The sequence below is a fragment of the Podarcis pityusensis genome (assembly GCF_964106645.2).
Source record: "Podarcis pityusensis genome assembly, chromosome: Z".
NCBI lineage: Eukaryota > Metazoa > Chordata > Lepidosauria > Squamata > Lacertidae > Podarcis > Podarcis pityusensis.
In genome coordinates this window covers 40,171,191-40,192,452 of record NC_138044.1, presented here as the reverse complement: position 1 = coordinate 40,192,452, position 21,262 = coordinate 40,171,191, and the positions used below count along the sequence as shown (strand labels likewise).

General features: G+C 43.6%; 1 protein-coding gene across 6 annotated transcripts in view; it reads right to left on the bottom strand.

Moving 5' to 3' along the window:
• Positions 1-21,262, bottom strand: part of SEPTIN6 (septin 6) — a 49,236-nt gene that overhangs the window by 15,620 nt on the left and 12,354 nt on the right. For all 6 annotated transcript variants that reach the window (XM_080991139.1, XM_080991135.1, XM_080991137.1 and 3 more), the window contains exons 2-6: positions 18,597-18,711; positions 6,621-6,816; positions 5,664-5,850; positions 5,108-5,269; positions 1,167-1,263 (exon numbers count right to left, since the gene is read on the bottom strand). In XM_080991139.1, coding sequence (XP_080847265.1) covers positions 1,167-1,263; positions 5,108-5,269; positions 5,664-5,850; positions 6,621-6,816; positions 18,597-18,711 — 757 coding nt within the window. The remainder of the gene's footprint in view (positions 1-1,166; positions 1,264-5,107; positions 5,270-5,663; positions 5,851-6,620; positions 6,817-18,596; positions 18,712-21,262) is intronic.

The following is a 21,262-nucleotide window of genomic DNA, read 5'->3' as shown; positions in this document are numbered from 1 at the left end:
TACCTAGCAACGGCTCCCAAATATTTGGGAAACCAAGGATGAACCAGAACCACGTCAGGAGAGGATTTCATCTTGGCTAAGACTGGTGCAGCAGTCGCTCTGCTCTGTTATTCAGCCAAATGTAAAAAGAGAATTCTGGTTTCCCAGTTTTGTACTGTGCTTGGCCAGCATGCTGCCACCCAATCACAGGAGTTAATGGTGTGGAAATGCTATATATAAGTCCTTGTAGTTTACTAGATGTTGAAGCTCTGGCCTGGAGTAATTTCTCATCGTTGCCAGATGTGTAGGGCCTGGCTGTGGTAGCCATGCTTAGGGAAACCATTGTTAGTTAGGGAATGGCATACTCTAACATGCTAGGCCCGGCCCCGTATTTCCAGGGTTAGCCACAGAAATAAAGGTTGAAGTGACATGCTACAACACTTTATTCCCATCTGATACTGAACTGGTTTTCCACACCATCTTCCAATGCAAAGAATAAACCATTTTCACCCACAGGGTTGTCATGGGGATAAAGCAATGCTATTTTGTTCCCACACAGAATTGCGGGCCAGTGGGTGCTTTCATTTTTTTATGGGGAAGTACAGTTGGCTGCCAGTCATCTATTCATATAGGCATTTACGCAGTACACATAAAAACACTTCGATCTTTTCCATTTGCGTATTTCGAACCTTTTCCTATCTCTGTGGAGATAACATAGGCTTAGATAACATAGCAGGGGATAAGGCCTGTATGTAGTATTGTGGGGAATTACCCACCAGAGGTTCAAGAAACATTGCATCACTTTTGTGAGGCCGGAATCCAGAAGTGAGGCCCAGAAAAAAAAATTAAAACATCCACTTGATCAGGATTTTCCCATTTATTCCATACTTGAGTATTGAGGTGCAGCGAGCAAGCAATCTGGGAACCTAGCAAGAAAATGGCTGAACTACAAACAAAGGGCTCTGGGGTTTTCTATATTCATTTTAAAATAAACAGAATTTTACTGGCAGGAGGGGCTACCTGTCTGCCTCATGAATATCATCCCACCAACTACAATTCTGGCTGGACCTGTTTTTTTCCAGATGTCTCTAATTCCTGCTACTTTTACGTAGGTTCATTGTTCTTCACACATCAATAGCAACTCTGGTCTGGGTAAAAACATCACCACAGCCAGAGCCATCACTTACCCTGCACCGTCCCCCAGGGATACTGCCGGGCCTTCATCATTTTGTTCCCTATCTTGATTTCTTCTGTGCTGCCAATCACGGCAAAAGGTAAATGGGCCTAAAACAGAAGCAATTCAAACAATAATCATAAGGGACATGGCATACCTTTTTATTTCTTTTTTCCTTTTTCCTTTTCTTTTAGAACTTGTAAAGGTGGTTTCATTGCTTTTAGAGTTTGTTGAAACGATTTTGTTGTGGTTTCCCCACCCCACCCCTGAACTTCTGGGTGGTGGTTGTTTTAAATCTTGTTCTCCTTGCAGGTAAATGTGTTAAATAACATGGGTGGTATTCAAGGCTAGCCCTACTCAGAGTAGACCCACTGAATGTAGTGGGCATGACTAGCTTAGGTTTGTTAATTTCAGTGAGCTTGCTCTGAGTAGGACTTGGCTGAATACCACCCCCATATCTACAGCCGTTTTCCAGAATGCTCAAAGTGTTTGACAATAAACCTGAAAAGACAGAGATAGCACACTAGGATCCTGTTGTGATCCTTCCCAGTCTTTCTCATGAAGGATTTGGATAATTACTAAACCGCACACAACCCAAAATGTTTTATGGTTTATTATTTATATGGTGCTATTAGCCAGCAGGTACTTTTTACAATGCACAGGAGTGTTAGGTCCCTTCCCCTAAGGAGCTTACAATCTAAAATTCTCCACGGCAGCACCAACAGAAGGAAGGAAGTGGACAGCAGGGGAAGAATATGTGATTGATTCTGTTACAAGTGCTTAGGCACAGTTACCACAGATTATGAGAGGAGGGGTTCTGCCTAAAGCATAGCGGAAAACAGGAGTTTTTAGATTACCCCTTGTTCTTTCATTTAAAGTACAGACACATGATCATTTTACACTCTGAAGCTATCAATGGGACAGAAAGGCAAGAAACATTCATAGGAAGCTGCTTTATACTGAGTCAGTTACTAGTTGCGTCCATCTAGTTCAGCACTGCCTGCACTGACTGGCAGCATCTCTCCAGATGCTCTAGACCTGAGCTCCAGCCCTTCATCCAGTAGGACTGGATTTATAGCTCTGGTTAGTGCTGTTATTAGGGATGTGGGTGGCGCTGTGGGTTAAACCACAGAGCCTAGGACTTGCTGATCAAAAGGTCAGCGGTTCGAATCCCCGCAACGGGGTGAGCCCCCGTTGCTTGGTCCCTGCTCCTGCCAACCTAGCAGTTCAAAAGCACCTCAAAGTGCAAGTAGATAAATAGGTATCGCTCTGGTGGGAAGGTAAATGGCGTTTCCGTGCGCTGCTCTGGTTTGCCAGAAGCGGCTTAGTCATGTTGGCCACGTGACCCGGAAGCTGTATGCCAGCTCCCTTGGTCAGTAAAGCGAGATGAGCGCCGCAACCCCAGAGTCGGCCACGACTGGACCTAATGGTCAGGGGTTCCTTTACGTTTTTAGTGCTGCTTCTTACTAGGGCAGGTGCCTCTCTCCCAGAAGAACCTGACAGGTGAAAAGCAGCATTGCACCTTATGCACTCAAATTCCTGACCAGTTAAATAGCAGAAATCCTGCCATGCGTCTTCTCCAGCTGCAGGTTTTGATACAGGAAATCTGGCAACGTCAGCCCAGACACACTCAGGAACAACGGACCTTTCCATGTATGGCAAGATTTGCATTAAACAAAAACAACCCTGAATGTGTTATAGACGACCTTTGCGTTCTTTCATTTCAAAATCATCCTTACACACAAGCGGATCACGCAATAGATATTTATACAGAAGCAGATCACAATTCTAGGTTTGGAAAAGGAAAAGGCGCCAAGCACAGGAACAGCATGGCTCCCCAGCCACGAGAAACACACACCTCCACCCTACAGGAAATGAATGGGAAATGCTATTACTTGCAGCACTGCACAGCAAGAGCCAGGGATGGCTGCCAGAAAAAGAAACACATTTCGAAAAGCAGCAGGGGTGGTAGGGGATATAAGGTTGTGTTAGTGACTGAAAAAGTGATCCCTTGAGAAAATATCTACAAGGCTGGGTTTTGTGCATAGCTACACACTTGCTGAATGCAACTGTGACAATAATACTACAGCTACACATAGCTATTATAATAAAAAATTGTTTCTATGCTATTTTGGTGAGACTCAGCATAATGCATGTGGGCAGGGCTGCAGAACGCTTAATACTTTTCTCATTCATCCCCTCAACCTACTCCCTGTATATCAATTTATAAAGCGGGAAGTCTGTGCACAGAATAAAGGTAAAGGGCCCCCTGACCATTAGGTCCAGTTGTGGCCGACTCTGGGGTTGTGGCGCTCATCTTGCTATATTGGCGGAGGGAGCCGGCGTACAGCTTCCGGGTCATGTGGCCAGCATGATTAAGCCGCTTCTGGCGAACCAGAGCAGCGCACGGAAACGCCGTTTACCTTCCCACCAGAGCGGTACCTATTTATCTACTTGCACTTTGAGGTGCTTTCGAACTGCTAGGTTGGCAGGAGCAGGGACCGAGCAACGGGAGCTCACCCTGTCGCGGGGATTCAAACCACCGACCTTCTGATCGGCAAGTCCTAGGCTCTGTGGTTTAACCCACAGCGCCACACGTGTCCCTTGTGCACAGAATAGGAGGGTGCTAAATTGGGCAGCTCAGGTGGGGTAAGAGCAACTCCGCCCCCCCCCCCACAAGAGTTGGGTTCAGGCCCCTCCCTTCCAACTGGTATGCAGATGAGAACTGCAATCTCAAGTCTCCTAAAATCAGTGGTAGCAGAGAGAGACATGCAGGCACCAGCTCTCACCCACTCCAGCAGTAAATTGGGGGGGGGGGGCCTGCCCTTTGCCAACCAAAAGCATTGTGAGGGGAGTGTGAAATGGGCTAATTTGAAGAACTAAATGCAGGAGAGAATGTGTCAGCTTCCAACTGACACACTAATTCCAAAAGAATGTGAATTTTCACAGGTTCCTGACTTGTAATTCTTATTTCAGACATGCATATCCAAGTCATCAATGTGCTACTCAGCGTGTTTCGTGGTTGATGTGTCAGGCCACAGTTCAAACACTACTCTCGCCAGATCAGGGTTTCCGAAACTTGGGTTTCCAGCTTTTTTTTGGACTACAATTCCCATCATCCGTCCTACTAGCTAGAGATGGTGGGAGTTGTAGTCCAAAAACAGCTGGAGACCCAAGTTTGAGGTAAGGCTGCACTAGGGTTATACTTATGTGTGGACTACATACTATCTATGGAATAGGATATACAGACCTCTAGTGTTGTCAGGGTGGTTTTGGTTTTTTGTGTAAGAAGGTAGCAAGCTGCTAGTCCCTATGGCTTAAAGGGTGCCAAAGTGGTTTTGGATAAGCTTAACCATGAACAAGGAGCACTTCTTCCATGCAGTACCTTAGCAAAAAACCCTGATATGCTCTCAGCTTCAGGGCAAGTTCTTTTTAGCTAATGTATCTTGTGGACTTCGCTGGACTCCCTGCACTTCATTCCACCAAGGTTCATCTGAGTGAGGCAATGGCCATGTTCACACATGCCCCAAATCCTGGTTTAATATGCCAGGGTATGTACTTAAATTTTGGGCTTAATGTTGCATGAGAATACAGCTGGTGCCTATGAAAGTAAAGCCAACAAATCTCTCACACTGCAGTCAAGAAAAATGTTCTGCCCACCAGGTTATTTTAGCTGTTGAAAGATTTGTTTTTCACTATCACATCACTCTTGGCTGAGACAATATGGGTGCACTTTCATAAAATACACCCCACACTCTATATGTAAAAATAACAACGGCAGAATTTATATTGTGCCTTTTGAACATTCAAAGTGCTTAGAGTACATCATCAAGGAAATCATAACAACAGCCCTATAAAATGGCAGGCTGGTATTTTTACCCCTGTTTTGCAAACGTAAGAGACAGAAGGAAATTTGCCCAGAATAAACTATAGCAGCTGGCATTATTGCCTTACATTCATAGTCCCGTTTATCTCTGCCACGGACTCGTCATCTGTAGGGAACTGATAGATCTGCACCCCATTGCTGACAAGCTCACTTGTGATCTTAATCTTGAATTTCGTCAGCTCGCTTTTGGAAATGGCATCGGATTTGGCGATAATAGGAATGATATTTACCTGTGGAGAAACCAAGAAACAAAAAGAGGGAGGGGGGCTTTGAATGTTTAAAGTTGCCCTAAGTTTCTCATTGAACATATGAAACAACCTTGCACTGAACAACCTTACACTTAGCCCATTAATGTCCACTCTGAAAATAAGTAGCTATGGTCTCAGGTAGGGAGCCGATATTTGCTTTACCTGCTGCCTGATCTTTCTTAACTGGTGATGGCAGGGATTGAACCTGACACCTTCAGCATGCAGAGCACCTGGTCTGCCACTGAGCTTTGGCCCATCCCCAAAGTATAGGAAACAACGTGGTAGATTTGAAAGAGAAGGAAGCAATTTGTAGTTGAGCTGAGACGAGAATAACGACCAATGACATTTCCCCTCTGGGTGTCAACCTGACTCCTACCTTGCTATCGAGCTTCTTCATTGTTACCAAATCCAGGGATTTCAAAGAGTGGCCCGTGGGGGCAATGAAATACAAGCAGGCATGGATGCGGGAGTCATGGTAGTTATGTAGCACCCGCTTGATCTTCAGTTCCTCTTGCAGGTAAGATTCGAACTGGGCATCAATGAATTCCACAATAGATTTATAGCTTTATAAGAAAGAAAGAGGGAGAAAACATGGAACATGTTATGATAAGTGAAATCGTCCAATGCTTCAATCATTAAAGAAGCAAAAATTTCTTCCTAATTTCTTCCCACAAAGCCTTTCATGAAAAGCAATGTCTCCCCCTCAAAGCCATCCTTGAGTCTACCAGGGCCATTCCAATGAGCAAACACATCTCCACAGAGTCAATTCAGACAATACAATGGTGGTCAACTTGCAAAGTGAAGCGAAACAAAACAAAAAAAAACTATCATGCTCATAATACTACTATTACCACTACAGGGTGAGTCTTTTAAAGGAGACCCCGTGGAACATGTGTACTCTGTATCCAGGGGGCTCTTTTAAAGGTCTGCTCCATCTGAGCAATGTAGAACCACAAAAAAACCTAATGGAAGAAGATCGCAACTGTGTATTTTGCAAGCTGGAAAAAGTTGGTGACTTTGGGGCAGTTCATAGACATGAAGCTGTATCATGCAAACACACAGACTGGTTCATTTAGCCCAGTGTTCACTAACCTGGCGCCCATTCTGGTTGGGGCTGATGGGAGCTGTAGTCCCAAAACATCTGGAGAGAACCAGGTTGGTGAAGCCTGATCTAGCCAACTTGTCTGATATAACACAGATTCCTAGATCTTTCCCCCAATTGGCTACTAACATATATTCAGAGCTGACAATCATTGACTGTTAGACAAGCAATAAATTGGGGGGGGGGAGGACGACCTGATTTCCATTTAATCAAGAACAAACTTTTGCTTACCTGTCCTCTTTGTTAATCTGATCTCCAAAGCCAACTGTGCTAACAATGGTCAGTTTCAGATGGACATTGCTTTCCTGGAGATCGTAAGTACTGGATTTCAGCTGAACTCCTGGCTGCGAATGAGAGGCTGGCTCACCTTCAAACTTGGTATTGAAAAGGGTATCCATCAACGTTGATTTCCCAAGCCCTGTTTCTCCTTTGGGGAAGGGGGGAGGGAAGCAAAATGTTTTACAAGACATTAAAAATACACAATGCCTCATTTTGGGCCTGTAGTTAGTTAAGCAAGTTGAACATTACACAACAGAGTCAGAACAGTGCCGATGAAAATTGTTTATTTTTGTCTTATGTATTTAGAACCCTACTTTCCCATTGTCTGTATTCAAAGCAAATAACAAACAACAATTAAAAATCATCATCAAACAAATCAAAGACCCATAAAATCCACTGGAAAGCGGCAGAAAGCATAAATCCCCAACATCTCAAACAGTGAAGAACACAAAACTTTTCAAAAGAATTCAGACTAGGGGTAGGAGATAATAGAATAGTTTGCTCAGGGTTGTTTCTAAAAATACAAAGATAAAAATAAAGTACCATAAAAAGACAGTATACATTAATTTTAAAAGATTCTGGAAAAAATGATTTTTTTGATTATGTTAGTCCAGCACGTTTCAGCTCAGGTGAGCCTTCTTCAGAGTCGTAAATCACTGGTTGTTTTATCTATGGCTCAAAGACCATCCATCCTACAGGCAGAATACCGTATTTTGTGCTCTATAAGACTCACTTTTTCGCTCCTAAAAAATAAGGGGAAATGTGTGTGCATCTTATGGAGCGAATGCAGGCTGCACAGCTATCCCAGAAGCCAGAACAGCAAGAGGGATTGCTGCTTTCACTGCGCAGCGATCCCTCTTGTTGTTCTGGCTTCTGAGATTCAGAATATTTTTTTTCTTGTTTTCCTCCTCCAAAAACTAGGTGCGTCTTGTGGTCTGGTGCGTCTTATAGAGCAAAAAATACGGTAACTCTGCCTGGAAGGACAAGAATATTTTCACAGCCCAGTTAAAACCCATAAGAGAAAGGGCCAACTGTCTCTAAGAAAGATTCAATTGAAGTAATATGACACCCATTTATATAATGTGTGATATTCGCCCACTAACGGCTCATCTGTCTTTTTAGACAGTCATCATTCTCTGTACTGAGGTAAGTTATCCTCAACATGTAATTGTTTAACACTGCCTACACATGTGAAATATCTTCTTTTTTTTAACATTATGCCTTCCTTTACAGCGATTTCATCTCACATGGCTATAACTTGTTTAGTATTTCTCTTGATATTCAAAATTTAATTAAAACATTAGTAATAAAAGGGAGAGAGGGCCAACTGATCAGAGTTAGAGCAGTACAACAATCCAATTGAAAAGCTGATAATTTAAAGGTGATACTTCAAGTGTATGGGTTTTTTTTTTAAAAAAAAAGTCTTGCTGTATATTTTCTCATCCTTTATTTTATCTAGCTGCAGTTCCATTTCAGGTGCTTTTTTAAAAAAAGCATTTGGATTTTGCAAAGGTGTATCTAAGCATCATTTGTAGCAGCAATCTAAATGTGTGGATAAGGCTCTCCATCAAAATCTAGCAACATCAACCAAGAGCAATGTTACAACTCACTGCTGATCTGTCTCCAGCCTTTCTTTCTTTTTAGTAGTACATTAATGCACTGACACACATTTCCTGCATCACAGACCAGGAAAGCATTTGCCCTCAGGGGATGGGGGAAGGCAGGGAAACCTAAGCCATTACAAGAGAAAATGCCTTTTAGTCCATTAAAAAAAAATCCATCCACTTTTAGCAGGCAGATATTTTTTTTTAAAGGAGAGCGAATTCCCAGATTCCCAGCTTTCATTTAAAAAAAAACCAATACGTTTTTAGCATTTGTATAACCTGAGATAACAGGCAAAGCGTTCAGACCCTGTTCTTCTCATTTGCTTGTGTGTGATAAACCAGCCCACTCCCCTTCTTTCAGTGATTTATTTTGCTTGCCCCTTGGTAAAATTATTGCAGATGCCCATGGTTGTGAACCCCTTTAGTTCTGGGTTACCGCTGCAGTGTGAGTACTGCCTCGAAATCACTACCTTGGAGCCAAATGTCATGTTGCCGTGGTAACCTAGATAGTATCAGGTAGGGCAGGATGAGGAACTGTTTTTCAGTCAAAGGCCACATTCCCTCAAAGGGGGGAAATCTGTTGAGGGCTGTATGCTGGGGGTGGTGTGACTGAAGAATGGTGAACCTGGCTCACTATTACTTCAGGTAGTTGAGGACGATTCTCAGGACATTATCGAAACTATAAAACCTGCATTGTTGGTACCACTTTTGACGGCCATGGCTTCATGCAACACATTCTGAGAATTATACCTTCAATAAGGGGCACTGATAATTGGATGATGGGGGTGGTGTGGCTGAAGGCCTTGGAGCCAGAACTAAAAGTAAACAGGACATCCACTTTTCTCACTTTCTGCCACCCCACTTTCTCTCTTGACACTTCCTTCCACCCGTTTCCCCCACCCTCCTGAAACTAGGCTGCGGGACTCATGTAGACCTGAGGCCATAGGTTTCCACCACTGATGCAAGTCACAAGTTAGTCCACTGAGCTACTCCAAAGGAGGTATGGTCCTGGTGAGGAAAGCAGCAATGTGTCCTGTGCAAGGCCCATACAATATGGCGCTTCCATAGATTGCCATGGCAGCATGATCACATGTACGAACTGGGACCAAGTTCTTTACCACACAAGAGCCACCCCACTGAAAAGTGGAGCTCATCCTGACATAATTACCAGCGCTCACCACATGATGGCACATTCAGTTCACCATGGTGAACCTGGCTCACCACTACCTCTGGTAGTTGAGGACGATTCTCAGGACAATATCAAAACTATAAAACTTACATTGTTTTTGTACTACTTTTGATGGCCATGGCTTCACACAACACATTCTGAGAATTATACCTTCAATAAGGGGCACTGATAATTCTCTGTTAAAAGATCCCTACAGTCTAGCTCGTTGGCAGTTCCTAGGGCAAAGCAAGTGAGCATCTAACCGAAATTTTCCTCTCTTACCACCTAAAGCAAGAGTGCGGAGCCAATGGGCACTACCTATGGGCCCTCTCAATTTAGGTCTGCCATAAAAGACTTGGCTGTCCCACCCCTAGCTCATCTTTGTCCAGTATTCAGTATTCTGTCCAGCATCCAGTATTCTGAGATATACTGCATGCTCCCAGTGTTGAGGCAACGTGGCTGTAAAGACAGCATTTGCGAGTAGTAGCTGTATGAAATGCAATGGAAGATGTCTACCATCTTTCTCTGTGAACATGGATAGGAAAGCTTTCTGCCCAAATGCTAGGACACTGTATTTCCCAGTCAGCGATAACAATTGTGGGCGAGACAGGACATTGACCCAGCAATTTAAGTGGCTTTCCTGCTCCCTTTCTGAGCTAAGCATTTCCCCCCCCCCCTGTAAAAGCACCTTGCATTAAAGAACCAGAGACTGCCAATTATTGTCCATTTGGAGGCATAATTATCTAACTACAACCAAGGCTGAAGCAGTCTCCAAGTAGTCATGGCAGAAAAGGAGAAGGGTGCTGCCAGGGCATTTAAAATGCACTGGGTCAAGGAAACCTTTACAGGCCTGCCCCCTACCCCCCCCATATCAAAATATGTTTACTTTCAGAGGTAAATATTTCATGGCGCACAGCACATGATCAGTCCAGACCAAAGTACCACCATTTAATGAGGAGCAACATGGGAGGTACTTTCTGGAATGGAAGACTAGACTTAATTTCTAAAACACATGCAGGGCCTCCAGATATAAATCCAGGCTTGCAAATAACCAGCTTACCTGACCACTGACCCAGCATTGGTACTGTGTAAGTGGCTAAGAGACTGGACCCAGTTCAAACGTCACCCCTTCAGTTCATATATTCAGTTGAAAGCCATCCAATGAACGGTAATCAAGCATTGCACATGGATGTGTAAACCATCCCCAGGAAGCTGTTCTTCCTAATGTCTGTGAAAATGCTAGCTGTAGTTTCCACCCCCTCACCAATGAGCACTCTGTATGTGGTCAAAGGCACTATCCTTCTCGTGACTGCATATGCTTTGGGGCTAAAGCCCCGGGTTAACCCCATATCAGGCCTCTTTACAGTGCTGGGAACACAACAGCGGCATAGATGGCATGGATGCCTGCCATCAGTCTCAGGAGAGATACCATGTGCCTGACTATGCCAAGCCTAAATTAGAATCTCTTTCTGCCTTTTAAAGAAAAGTATCAGCTGGCTCAGACATACTTTCCCACCAGCTATATTGAACCTTGTCTCTTTGGGCCAGATTTAATTCATGGATCTATCTAGCTATAAATAAGTATTTTTATTGTTTAAGAGAACACCCCACGCTGTGCTAAAAAAACCACCCCTGTCAACACTAAAGGCCATTAAAAACAGTTTTAATTAAAACTGGCATCGTGTGAGTTGGGGACACACACGCATAAACAGCAAACATTTAAACTACAAGAAATGAAGCAAAACATGATTCCTATGCACTGCTTGGAATTGCTAATGATTGTGCCCTATAGAAAAGCCTCAAATAAATAAATAAAACATTTCAGCGAAACAGATAAATGGACATTCCATAAAGTGCCTGAAGTTATGATCACAGCACTAAGAATTGAAGCACTACATCTGTGCAAACATGGAAAGAGACAATATCCCACCATCCAGTGTGACACTTGGACTAGATCAGTCTTCTCAACCTGCTGCTCTTTGGGATGGTTTGGACCACAGTTCCCATCAGCTTCAGGACCATATGGCTGGGCTGGCTAGGCTGAAAGGAGATGTGGTCCAAAATATCCTAAAGGGCACCAGGTTGGAGAAAGTTGATGGTTTGTTTTTCTTGGCCCCAGACTGGAACCGTAGTATGTGGGGTGGGATTTGACTACACCCCTGTGCCGTTTTCATGCTGAAATTCCTCTCCCCAAAACTAACCACACTTAAATGGCGCCAACTGCAGCGAATTATACCTGCAGGGCAAAGAGCAGCAGGAAAATGGTACAGAAGGCAGGAGAAAGCCGCCAATACCTTGTGTCTTCCTGCACACTATTCTCATGAAACTAAAGCACCTCGCATTTTCAGTATTCTTAAATGCTTAGCCCTGGACCATACAGTGGCTAAAAAGCTCCCCTTTTCCACTGTTTGGGTGACTCTAGGACACTGTACACAGGGACCCCGCTTCAGAAATAGTAACGAGTCTTCGGCCCCCTGCAACCCCAGACTGCTACACTACTAGGAACCAATGCTTCTTTGTCCTTGGTGCAACTAAAGCAGTAGGGCACAATCTGAGCTAATTTGTCTGAAAAGAGCTTCACTAAATGCCATTTTAAGACTGAAATAGACTGCGGTCTGGGCTTCCATCTCATCTGCTACCAGCCTTCCCACCCAGAACTCCACCCTGTCACTTCCTTTTCTTTCTTTTTAACAACTGAGCATGAGGAAGAGTTTCTGGAATTCACAAACCAATTCTCTATATTTTGCTTTTTTTTCAGCCAGCTCTAATAAAGATATTGGGTGCTACTGCCCTACCAGGGTTATTGCCAAGAAACAGTAACGGATATTTAATGAGCTACGGATTTCCTGGAACAGAACCCAAAAGAATGGGCCCTCATCAGAAGGAGGTGCAAACTGCATCACATATCTGGGAGGAAAGTGTATGGATTTATTGCTTTTGAATTCAAGAGTTTCCTGGAATGGGACATTACAGCCCAATCTCAACTCTCAATGAGATTCCATCCTGGAGCTGTGCCCAGGCAGCGCTTCCTGACAGAGAGGTCATCGAGTTTTGAACATGCAATCTTTCACAGCTTGCCAAGGCTAGGAAGTCTTTGCCAGACCCAACTTTTAAAAGAAGAGGGACAAAGCTCTGTATGTGTGTATCAGACCATGAGTTCCTGATGATCAAGCAGAAAGCATCTAATTCCTGCATTCTTAAAACATTTTTATACAGAAAAAAAGCATCTAACTACCCCATTGGCATGATCTGGAGTAGCCAAGTTGGGTAAAGACTGAATACATCCATTAACTGAGGTCACACATCATCATATATATCATTGAAACAAAAGCAATTTGGTAAAGTGGCCTGTACAAAAATTCAGTTTTTAAAGAACACAAAGTCTAATGCAGCCATGGTAAGAGTTCAAAGTGGCATTCATTGCTGCCCCCTTTGGTGTACAACAAGTCTGTAGAGATTGGTTAGGCTGAGAGAGATGGTCTGTCCCAATGTTATATTCATGGCAGAGTTGGAATTTGAACTCTGATCAGTCTTAACCTTGCACTCTAACTACGACACCACAAGAGCTTTCAAAAAGAGTCATTACACGGCCTTAGGCCACCCTCCATCGCTCTCCCTGACCCAGTCTCCCTTTTGCAATATAGGTATAATAAACATTGCCCAACATTTCAGGGCTGCAGCAGTAAGGCTTAACTATGCAAAGTGCTTTTCAACACTTTAGCGCCAAATAAATGCTAAGGTATTCATATTAGTAATATGCTGAGGTATGTGGTTTCCTCCTGCTTATAAACGACTCGTAAGATCAGGTTAGTGCTTTGAGTGCCATGACAGGTCCTCACTGGTTTTTAAAACGAAGTATCAGAATGGACAACCTTGTATTTACTAAATCCCCTGGGGGGACACCACTGTTAGCCTGTAACAGAATTCCAGGCTAATGGGAAAGTGGGTTGCTCTCCTGTCCACCGAAGGTAATAGCTGAAGCGCAGCTGTCAACTCCCTTCAGATTTCTTTCCAACTAAACAGGGCAGACAGCACGTTAAAAACTGCACAAGGCAGTCAAATTTTTATGTGCATAATTCACTCAACAGGAAGGCAGCGAGTCTCGTTTACCAAAACTGTATTACCAGTGCCATATGACCTGGAATGCTGAACCTTGGTTAGTGCTAACCGTAGTTTGTTGCTTTAACCCTGGTAAGGATCACAAATGGACAATGAAACCGAGGTTTAGTTCACTGAACAAAGCCCTGCCCTGGAGGATGTGTACAGAAAAACACCAGGAAGATCAGTCACCTTATAAACAGAAAGGATGGAGAGGCAGGGTAACAAGAGAACCAGCCCTATCAATACTGGCATCCTTCTTGTGGAATGCTCTCCCCAGGTATGCTCACCTGGCACCATCATTACATATCTTTAGGCACCAGGCAAAAATATTCCTCTTCCATCAGGCCTTTGACTTTTAACTACCTATAGACTTTTTGCATGGGTGGGATGTAGTTGTTTTTAAATTTATTTAAAATTGTACTTTAGATTTTCTAAAATGATGGTTTTAATGTATGAATGTGTTTGTTTTTTGCTTAAAATACTATAAGTTGCTTTGAGCTGCCATGGCAAAAAGAGCAAGTAATACGTTTAATAAACAAACAAACAATTTAACCAGGGTATGTTCAGTGCAGATGAAATACTTAACCCCCAATCTTAGTTTGCAAACCTTCTACAAGTCATAGTATCACAGCCAGGTTGGCAACCAATATCTAAACAGAAGTAAAGTGTTCAGAGGCAATGCCTAACCTTTTTTTATTAATGCACTGAGCCTCAGAGAACACTCTGCTTTCTGCCGAGCTCTACATTTTCTGCATTTCCTATCAAGTACAGAAATATTTTTCTGCTACGAAATCTAGAAAGCAGCTACTTTAAGCTCTCTGATATGATTTCAAAGACTTTTGTTTGTAATGTAGTTGGAACAAAATGTAATCAAAAGAGCAGGCTTGCATCCAATGGGGTTCAGAAGGGAGGGGGGAAATGCAGAAGAGAAAGAATTTATGTTTCTCCAATTTCCATCAAAGGTGACTTGCGGCTTCCAAAAATAAAGCTTGCTTAAATGCTTTTTTCGTACCGCTTTCAATAGCTTCACTATACATTGCTTGCTTTCATAGTGGAAGCTATCAATAATCAACTAAATTTCAACAACTGCTTGACCATAACAGGTTCTGAAGAAGGATCTGAAAAGTATCAGTGAAGGGCAGTAGCTCAGTAGTAGAGCACCTGCTTTGAATGCAGAAGGTCCCAAGCTTAATCCCCAACACCTTCAGGTAGGGCTGGGGAAAACCTTGTCTGAAACCTTAGAAAGCCGGTTGTCAGGCAGTGCAGACAACAGCAAGCTGGGTGGTTTGACTCAGCACAAGGCAACTCTCAACTCCCAAAGCTGACAGAGACTGTGCTGCACTGTTCTCCAGCAGTCAAGAGAGAGAACTGGAATGAGCCCAGGAAAGTGCTCTATACTAAGTCAGGCAATTGGTCTATCAAGCTCAATACATCCTGACTGACAGGCGGTGTCTCTCCAACGTTTCAGGCAGGAGACCTTCCCAGTCCTATCTCAACATGCAAGGGGCTGAACCTGGGACTTGCATGTAAAGTAGGTGTTCTAGGACTTCCCTGAAAACATTAATGGTGTCAATTCATGCCCCTTAGCTAATCGGGATTGAAATCTAGGCATGCTACTGGCGTCCAGCTGCTGAGTTTAGAACAGGGATAGGGGCACCTGTGGCCCTTCAGATATTGTTGGGAGTATAAATCTGAAGCTCCCTTTCACTCTCAAGGAGCAATCAAGGAGATCTTTTTGATCTTAGTGCTGTGGGACCTCAGTGCTTTGATTGGAGATCTCTGCTCCTAATGTCATATGGCATCAGGTGTCTGACCACTGGCCATGCTGGCTAGAGCTGATGGGAGTTAGTGTCCAGCAGCATCTATCATCTTCCCCACCCCAAGGTTCACCATCCCCGATCTAGAAGGTCTGGCAGCAGCTGCAGCAAGAAGCATTTGAACAATTTGGTTTGGAAACTGCAGCCTCTCCTAGATCAAAGGGCTCCGTGCCTGCAAGCATGCATCCTCAAAGGCCATCTACTGCAATGTGTTCTGTGTGGTTCAGAAGCTACAGTTGGTGCGGAAATAGCAGCTCACTTCCTGGCAGAGGAGAAGCCACAAAAGCCATGTTCACAGGCAGATTTCTAGCTCAAAGTCCTGCTTCTAGTTTGAAAGCCTTGCGTCATCTGAGTCCATTAATACCTTAGGGAAGGGAAGGCTTCTCTCAATGTCAGCCCTCATGTCCACTAATATTATCAGAAGAGGCCATGACAAATTGAATGGCTGAAGTGGGGCCTTTCTAGCTGTGGCCCCAACACTGCAGGGCATGTTACCCAATGAGTACTGGAATCAGCTCGAATCTATTCTCTAGAATGTCTTCCTTTCTATTAAAAAAACCCACTTATTGTTTGACTCCCTAACAGTGGGTACTTACAATTATTATTTTTCTTTCTAACTGAGCTTATTGTTGATTTTAAAGAAGGGCAATCTTTTTTAAAAAAAAAAAGAGAGAGGAGCCTTAAAACAGAAAAGAGGGTGTTCGGGGGGGGCAATGCTTTAAACAGGATCCACAGGGACAGTAGATTTGGCTTCCAAGGAATGCATCACCTGCTGCTGCTGCTGCTGCTGCTGCTGCTGCTGCTGCTGCTGCTGCTGTGATGCCACTGGTGGCTGCAACATACTCCTTGGAGGCTGGATCTGCCCGCCCCCCATGCGACTTCCACCATGTCTCTTGGCGAATAGGAGGCACTGCTGGTCTCCTCCCACCCTTGTTCCCAATGTTAGATCATTATTCCTGTCCCCACCCCCTTGTAGAACTTCACTCACCCCTTATTCCCTGGCGAGAGGCATCATTTTGTGGTTTGCCTCAAGTGCCAAAATGTATTGGACTGGTCTTGTATGGATCAATACAGCTGCCTGTGTTTTTGGACTCTCCTTGGGGTAGCGGCATGGTTGGTGGAGGGGGACTGTCTTGAGCTGCTCCCCAACTTCAAAATGTACCACAACAGCACTGCTTCCTGAACTATGGAATTTTCCTTCTAGCACACCTGCCATTGTCTATTAGTATTACCTTGAAACTAGAGCACCGTCAAGAGAGCGTGTCACCTAGTTACATATAGCAACTCGGCAGCTTCCTACAAAGGCAATCAGCAAGTCGAGCTCAACCTTTCAACATGAAGGGTTTATGCACAACACCCCATCCCAGAAATACACACACACAAAATAAATGTGTTACAGCAAACACTGTGCAGAAGATCCATTATCAGCTCTCCTAACTTGTTTTACTTTAAAGCAGCTTCAGTTTTCATCAGAGCAGAAGGAGGTATTTAACTACCCTCCCCCAAAAAATGCTGTTTTACGAATGTAAATCCGAATCCCTCAAAGCTGCTGAAAGCTCTTCTGTAGGGAGGAACATAGGCATAATACAAGGATCTGTAGTATTTCCCTCAGCAGGGCTAACAGCAGCTGTCAGTTGGTGGCAGTTTCGATCAGGAAAAAAGCAGGCGGGAGATATTTAATTAGGAGCAGAAAGAGGGGAGTTTCCCCCATGGCCACAAGGATGCTGCGATCTACCAGCTGCTTAAGGGGTCCTCCCTGAACCCAGAAGTGGTAAACGACTAAAGCCCAGTCGCCAACATCCCCCTTTTTTTGTCAAGCTGCTCAAGAAGGTGCATAGTCAGAAACAGATCATTTAGACCCATTTCAACTAGGGTTTTCAGGTGTGCAACTTCCCATCCAATAACTGATGTTGTGCAGTCCAGAATCAGTTCTCTCTCTCTTCATCTGCTGTTTCAACTAGAGGTGGCATATCTGCAGAGAAAGCCTGCTCTGTGAACTTCAGGCTCCTGCTGTGATGTGGAACCCTGATCAGAGAGGAAGGTAACACATGCAGAGCAAGCTCCCCTCTGCAGACGAACTCATCCAATGCACAGTTCCAGAGATCAAAAAGCAGAGTGTTTTTTTTAATCCATGTCTGAATACAACGTAATGCCAGCTTGATTCAAAATGGTGTCCAATTGTGTCCCAACATAGATAAAGAACTTCTCCTTCATCTCCGGAACCATCTTGCAAAACTTGATTAAAATTGGTACGGCTCTGAAAGGTTCAGTCTGCCACCTTGATATAAAAGAGCACCCAATTGTATCCAAAACACAGGTGACTAGCTGCTCCTCAGGAGCTGTCATGCAAAATTTGGTTACACAGGGAGACCATCTAACACAGCCTTGTTCTCACTCTTCCATGTGATAACTAATCATGTGAGGGGGGGGAATGCCCGAATCAAACTTAAATGAAGGTACAGTGGTGCCTCGCAAGACGAAATTAATTCGTTCTGCGAGTTTTTTCGTCTTGCGAATTTTTCGTCTTGTGAAGCACGGTTTTGGAAAAGCTTCAAAAATCACCAAAGTCTTCAAAAACCTCAAAAAAGGCTACCACACCGTGTGCTATGAGTTGCTCCTCGAAGTCAAGTCGCAACTGCACCTCTTCAAGCAATGCACCCTGGGTATTAACGGTTTTAAGAAAAAGGAAACAAACTTGCAAGACGTTTTCGTTTTTCGTCTTGCGAAGCAAGCCCATAGGGAAATTCGTCTTGCGAAGCAACTCAAAAAACAAAAAACTCTTTCGTCTTGCGAGTTTTTAGTCTTGCGAGTCACTTGTCTTGCGAGGTACCACTATACATCATTGGAGCTAGCAAACTCACAGCAACAGCATTACATTTGGAAGAACTTCTGTGTGTCTACTCTTTCCAGCAACAACAGGCTTAAAAACAAGCCACCCATCTGATTTTCCATCGAAGAACATCACATCCCAAGTCAACAAATCCTACATGCCTTCAGTGTAAACCTCTGTGCTTCTGCTCATTTGTACCAGCAAAACACAACACATCCCACCTCATCATCTTCAGACCACCCAAAGAGGCAGTGATCCTTGTTTATCTGTTGTTAAAAACTGGATCAGATGACAACACATAATGTGTGTTCTGGATAAGTCAAAGGATTACTTTGTTAGGCAAGTTTACCTTCTTTCAGCAACAGAATTTTCCAAAAATGGAAAGGGGGGAAGAAGTGTTGTACTCACCCACACACAAGATGTTGAAACAGAAACCATGGCTAACCGATTTATTAACCAGCTGGTCAGGAAGGCTGTCAAATCCTACATGGCCAGAAAGAGGGACAGTACGGCAGCCTTCGCCCTAAGGAAGTTTGAAAGAAAGACATGTTAAAATTAGATCTAAAAGAACACCACATTCTATTCCTGGTGGCCTTTTGAAAATTCTCCCTTCCAAAGAAAGTACACCATGGGTTCTATCCAATGCTAGTCCAAGAGTAGAGCCATTGGGTGGCATTCAATGAAGTATTACTTGGAGAATGCCCATTGAAATGAATGGCTATGGCTTAAGTAAGGTCCATCCATTTCAATGAGTCTGCTCTGAGGAAAACTTGGTTGAATGCCACCCACTGAAATTAACAAACCCAAGTTAGTCATGTTCATTAAATTCGGGGGTCTGCTAGGACTAGCATTAGATACAGCCCCACTTCTTTGTTTTGCCATCCAAATCTCAAAACAGGTTTTTTGCATACTTTTCCAAATCTTTTTTTCTTGACTGCTAGCATCCCTGACTGCTAACCTCATAAAAATTGGGTTTCCAACAGCACAAGCAATGCACACACCATTTATAACTGTTAGCATTTTAAAACACAAGGCAATTCAAAAGAAGAGGCACACCCAAGGACTTTTTCTCCTTATAAAATGCAAGAAGGATGGAGTAGGAAAAAAATAAACTAAAAAGTCATCCTGAGTCCAGAAGAAATAGTTAAAAATGGAAGCTGTGACTGCATTATGACACAATTTGAAAGCCTAGCCAAAAAGGAGCAACATCTGGAAGCTCTGCTCATATGGCTATTTGATCAGTTTGGACAATAAGGCTCCAAGACATAAAACACTGCAAGACAGAATTTCCCTAAGTGGCTTGGCCAAAGCTGTAGTGGACAGCAAAGTAGTACAGTAATGTGGGGTTTCTGCAAAATTTTGAACTGGAAATTTTGAATGGGAATTTAGGGTAATCTTCACAGGGTAATAGTACTGGAAACAATTCAGCTTTCATCTGAAAACGTTCTGATACCCTAGTGAATCAAGTGGGAACCACATCCAGAACTGGACCATCTTCTGTGGGCCATTTTTGACAAGTGGCTGGGGCCACTCACCTGTAAATCATCTGACATCAAACCTCAAGCCACATAACAGAGACAGACTTATGTCTGATCTTAGCACTCCAGTGACATCCCACAGGGCTAAGTTCAGATATAAGCTTCTGCTGCTCCCTTTTACTATCAAGGAGCAAGCAGGGGCATATCTACGATCTTTAGTGCTGTGGGACCTCAGCACTTTGCTGGAGATCTCTGGTGTCAGGTGACTGAAAGTCACAGGCAGCTGTAGTTTGTCCAAAATGGCCTCGTTGGCTAAATCCAGTGGCTAATTAGACCAAACTAGGACTGTGGGCCAGAGATTCTGCCCTCATAAGTGATCCATCTCAGCACGTTTATCTTATTTGAATTTAGTAAATGAAAGTGGGGGAGGGGGAAGTACTCCACGTTCATTTTCAACTGGTTTTGTTTGTTGTCTATTACAGTGGTACCTCGGGTTAAGAACTTAATTCGTTCTCAAGGTCCGTTCTTAACCTGCAACAGCTCTTAACCTGAGGTACCACTTTAGCTAATGGGGCCTCCCACTGCCGCTGCGCCACCACCGCGCGATTTCTGTTCTCATCCTGAAGCAAAATTCTTAACCCGAGGTACTATTTCTGGGTTAGCGGAGTCTGTAACCTGAAGCATCTGTAACCCAAGGTACCACTGTACGTTGCCTTGAGACTTTTGTATAAAGTAACTGACAAATATAAATATATGATTAACAACAACAACAACAGCAACAACATTTTCTGTCGCAATTTACCACAAGTATTTGACCTGAAATATCTGAGCCAAAAATTAAAGCACACATGGGACAATCATCTTGGGTGGGTAAAACCACATTAACTGCAACTTTGAAACTGCCAAGCTTGCTTCCTATTGTATCTACAATTGGCATCCATTCATCCTTACTAATTAACTTATGAAACATACTTTCTTCCACCCCACATCACTACAGCTGAGGACCCAGAGATGAATTCGCAAAGATGGCTCTATGTATGTAAGCACGTATGTATGTATGTTTGTGTACACATATCCTGGTAAACTGCCTCAGATTCAGGAAAGGCGCAAAGGTGCAGACAGAAGTTTAAAACAAACATTTGGAACACTTTTAAATGGGAACTGCCTACTGCACAAAAGAAACATTAAAACAGTTCTGCTTGATCAGACACAATATCTAGTCCAGAATTCTACCTCTTTGGAAGTCTACAATGAGATCCACAAATCCACACACTAGCAACTTCTATCCAGAGGCATGCTCACTTTGAAACAGTACCTAAATGTTGGGCTGCCAGCTCCCAAAAAACAAAAACAAAAATCCTGACCCTTAGGCAAAGCCAAAGAGCAAAGCCCAACATTCTGATGACAAGTCCAGAGGCACAGACCAACACAAAAGCTGTGTGTTCAGCCACACTGGGTAGCCAGACTGGTGTCCTCCAGAAGTTATAGACAACAACTCCCATTTGCCATTGCTAGCCTGCCCAATGGTCAGGGATGATGGGAATCGAAACCTAGCTGCATATGTAGGGCACCATGTTGGCTCTGCCTGAGCTACAT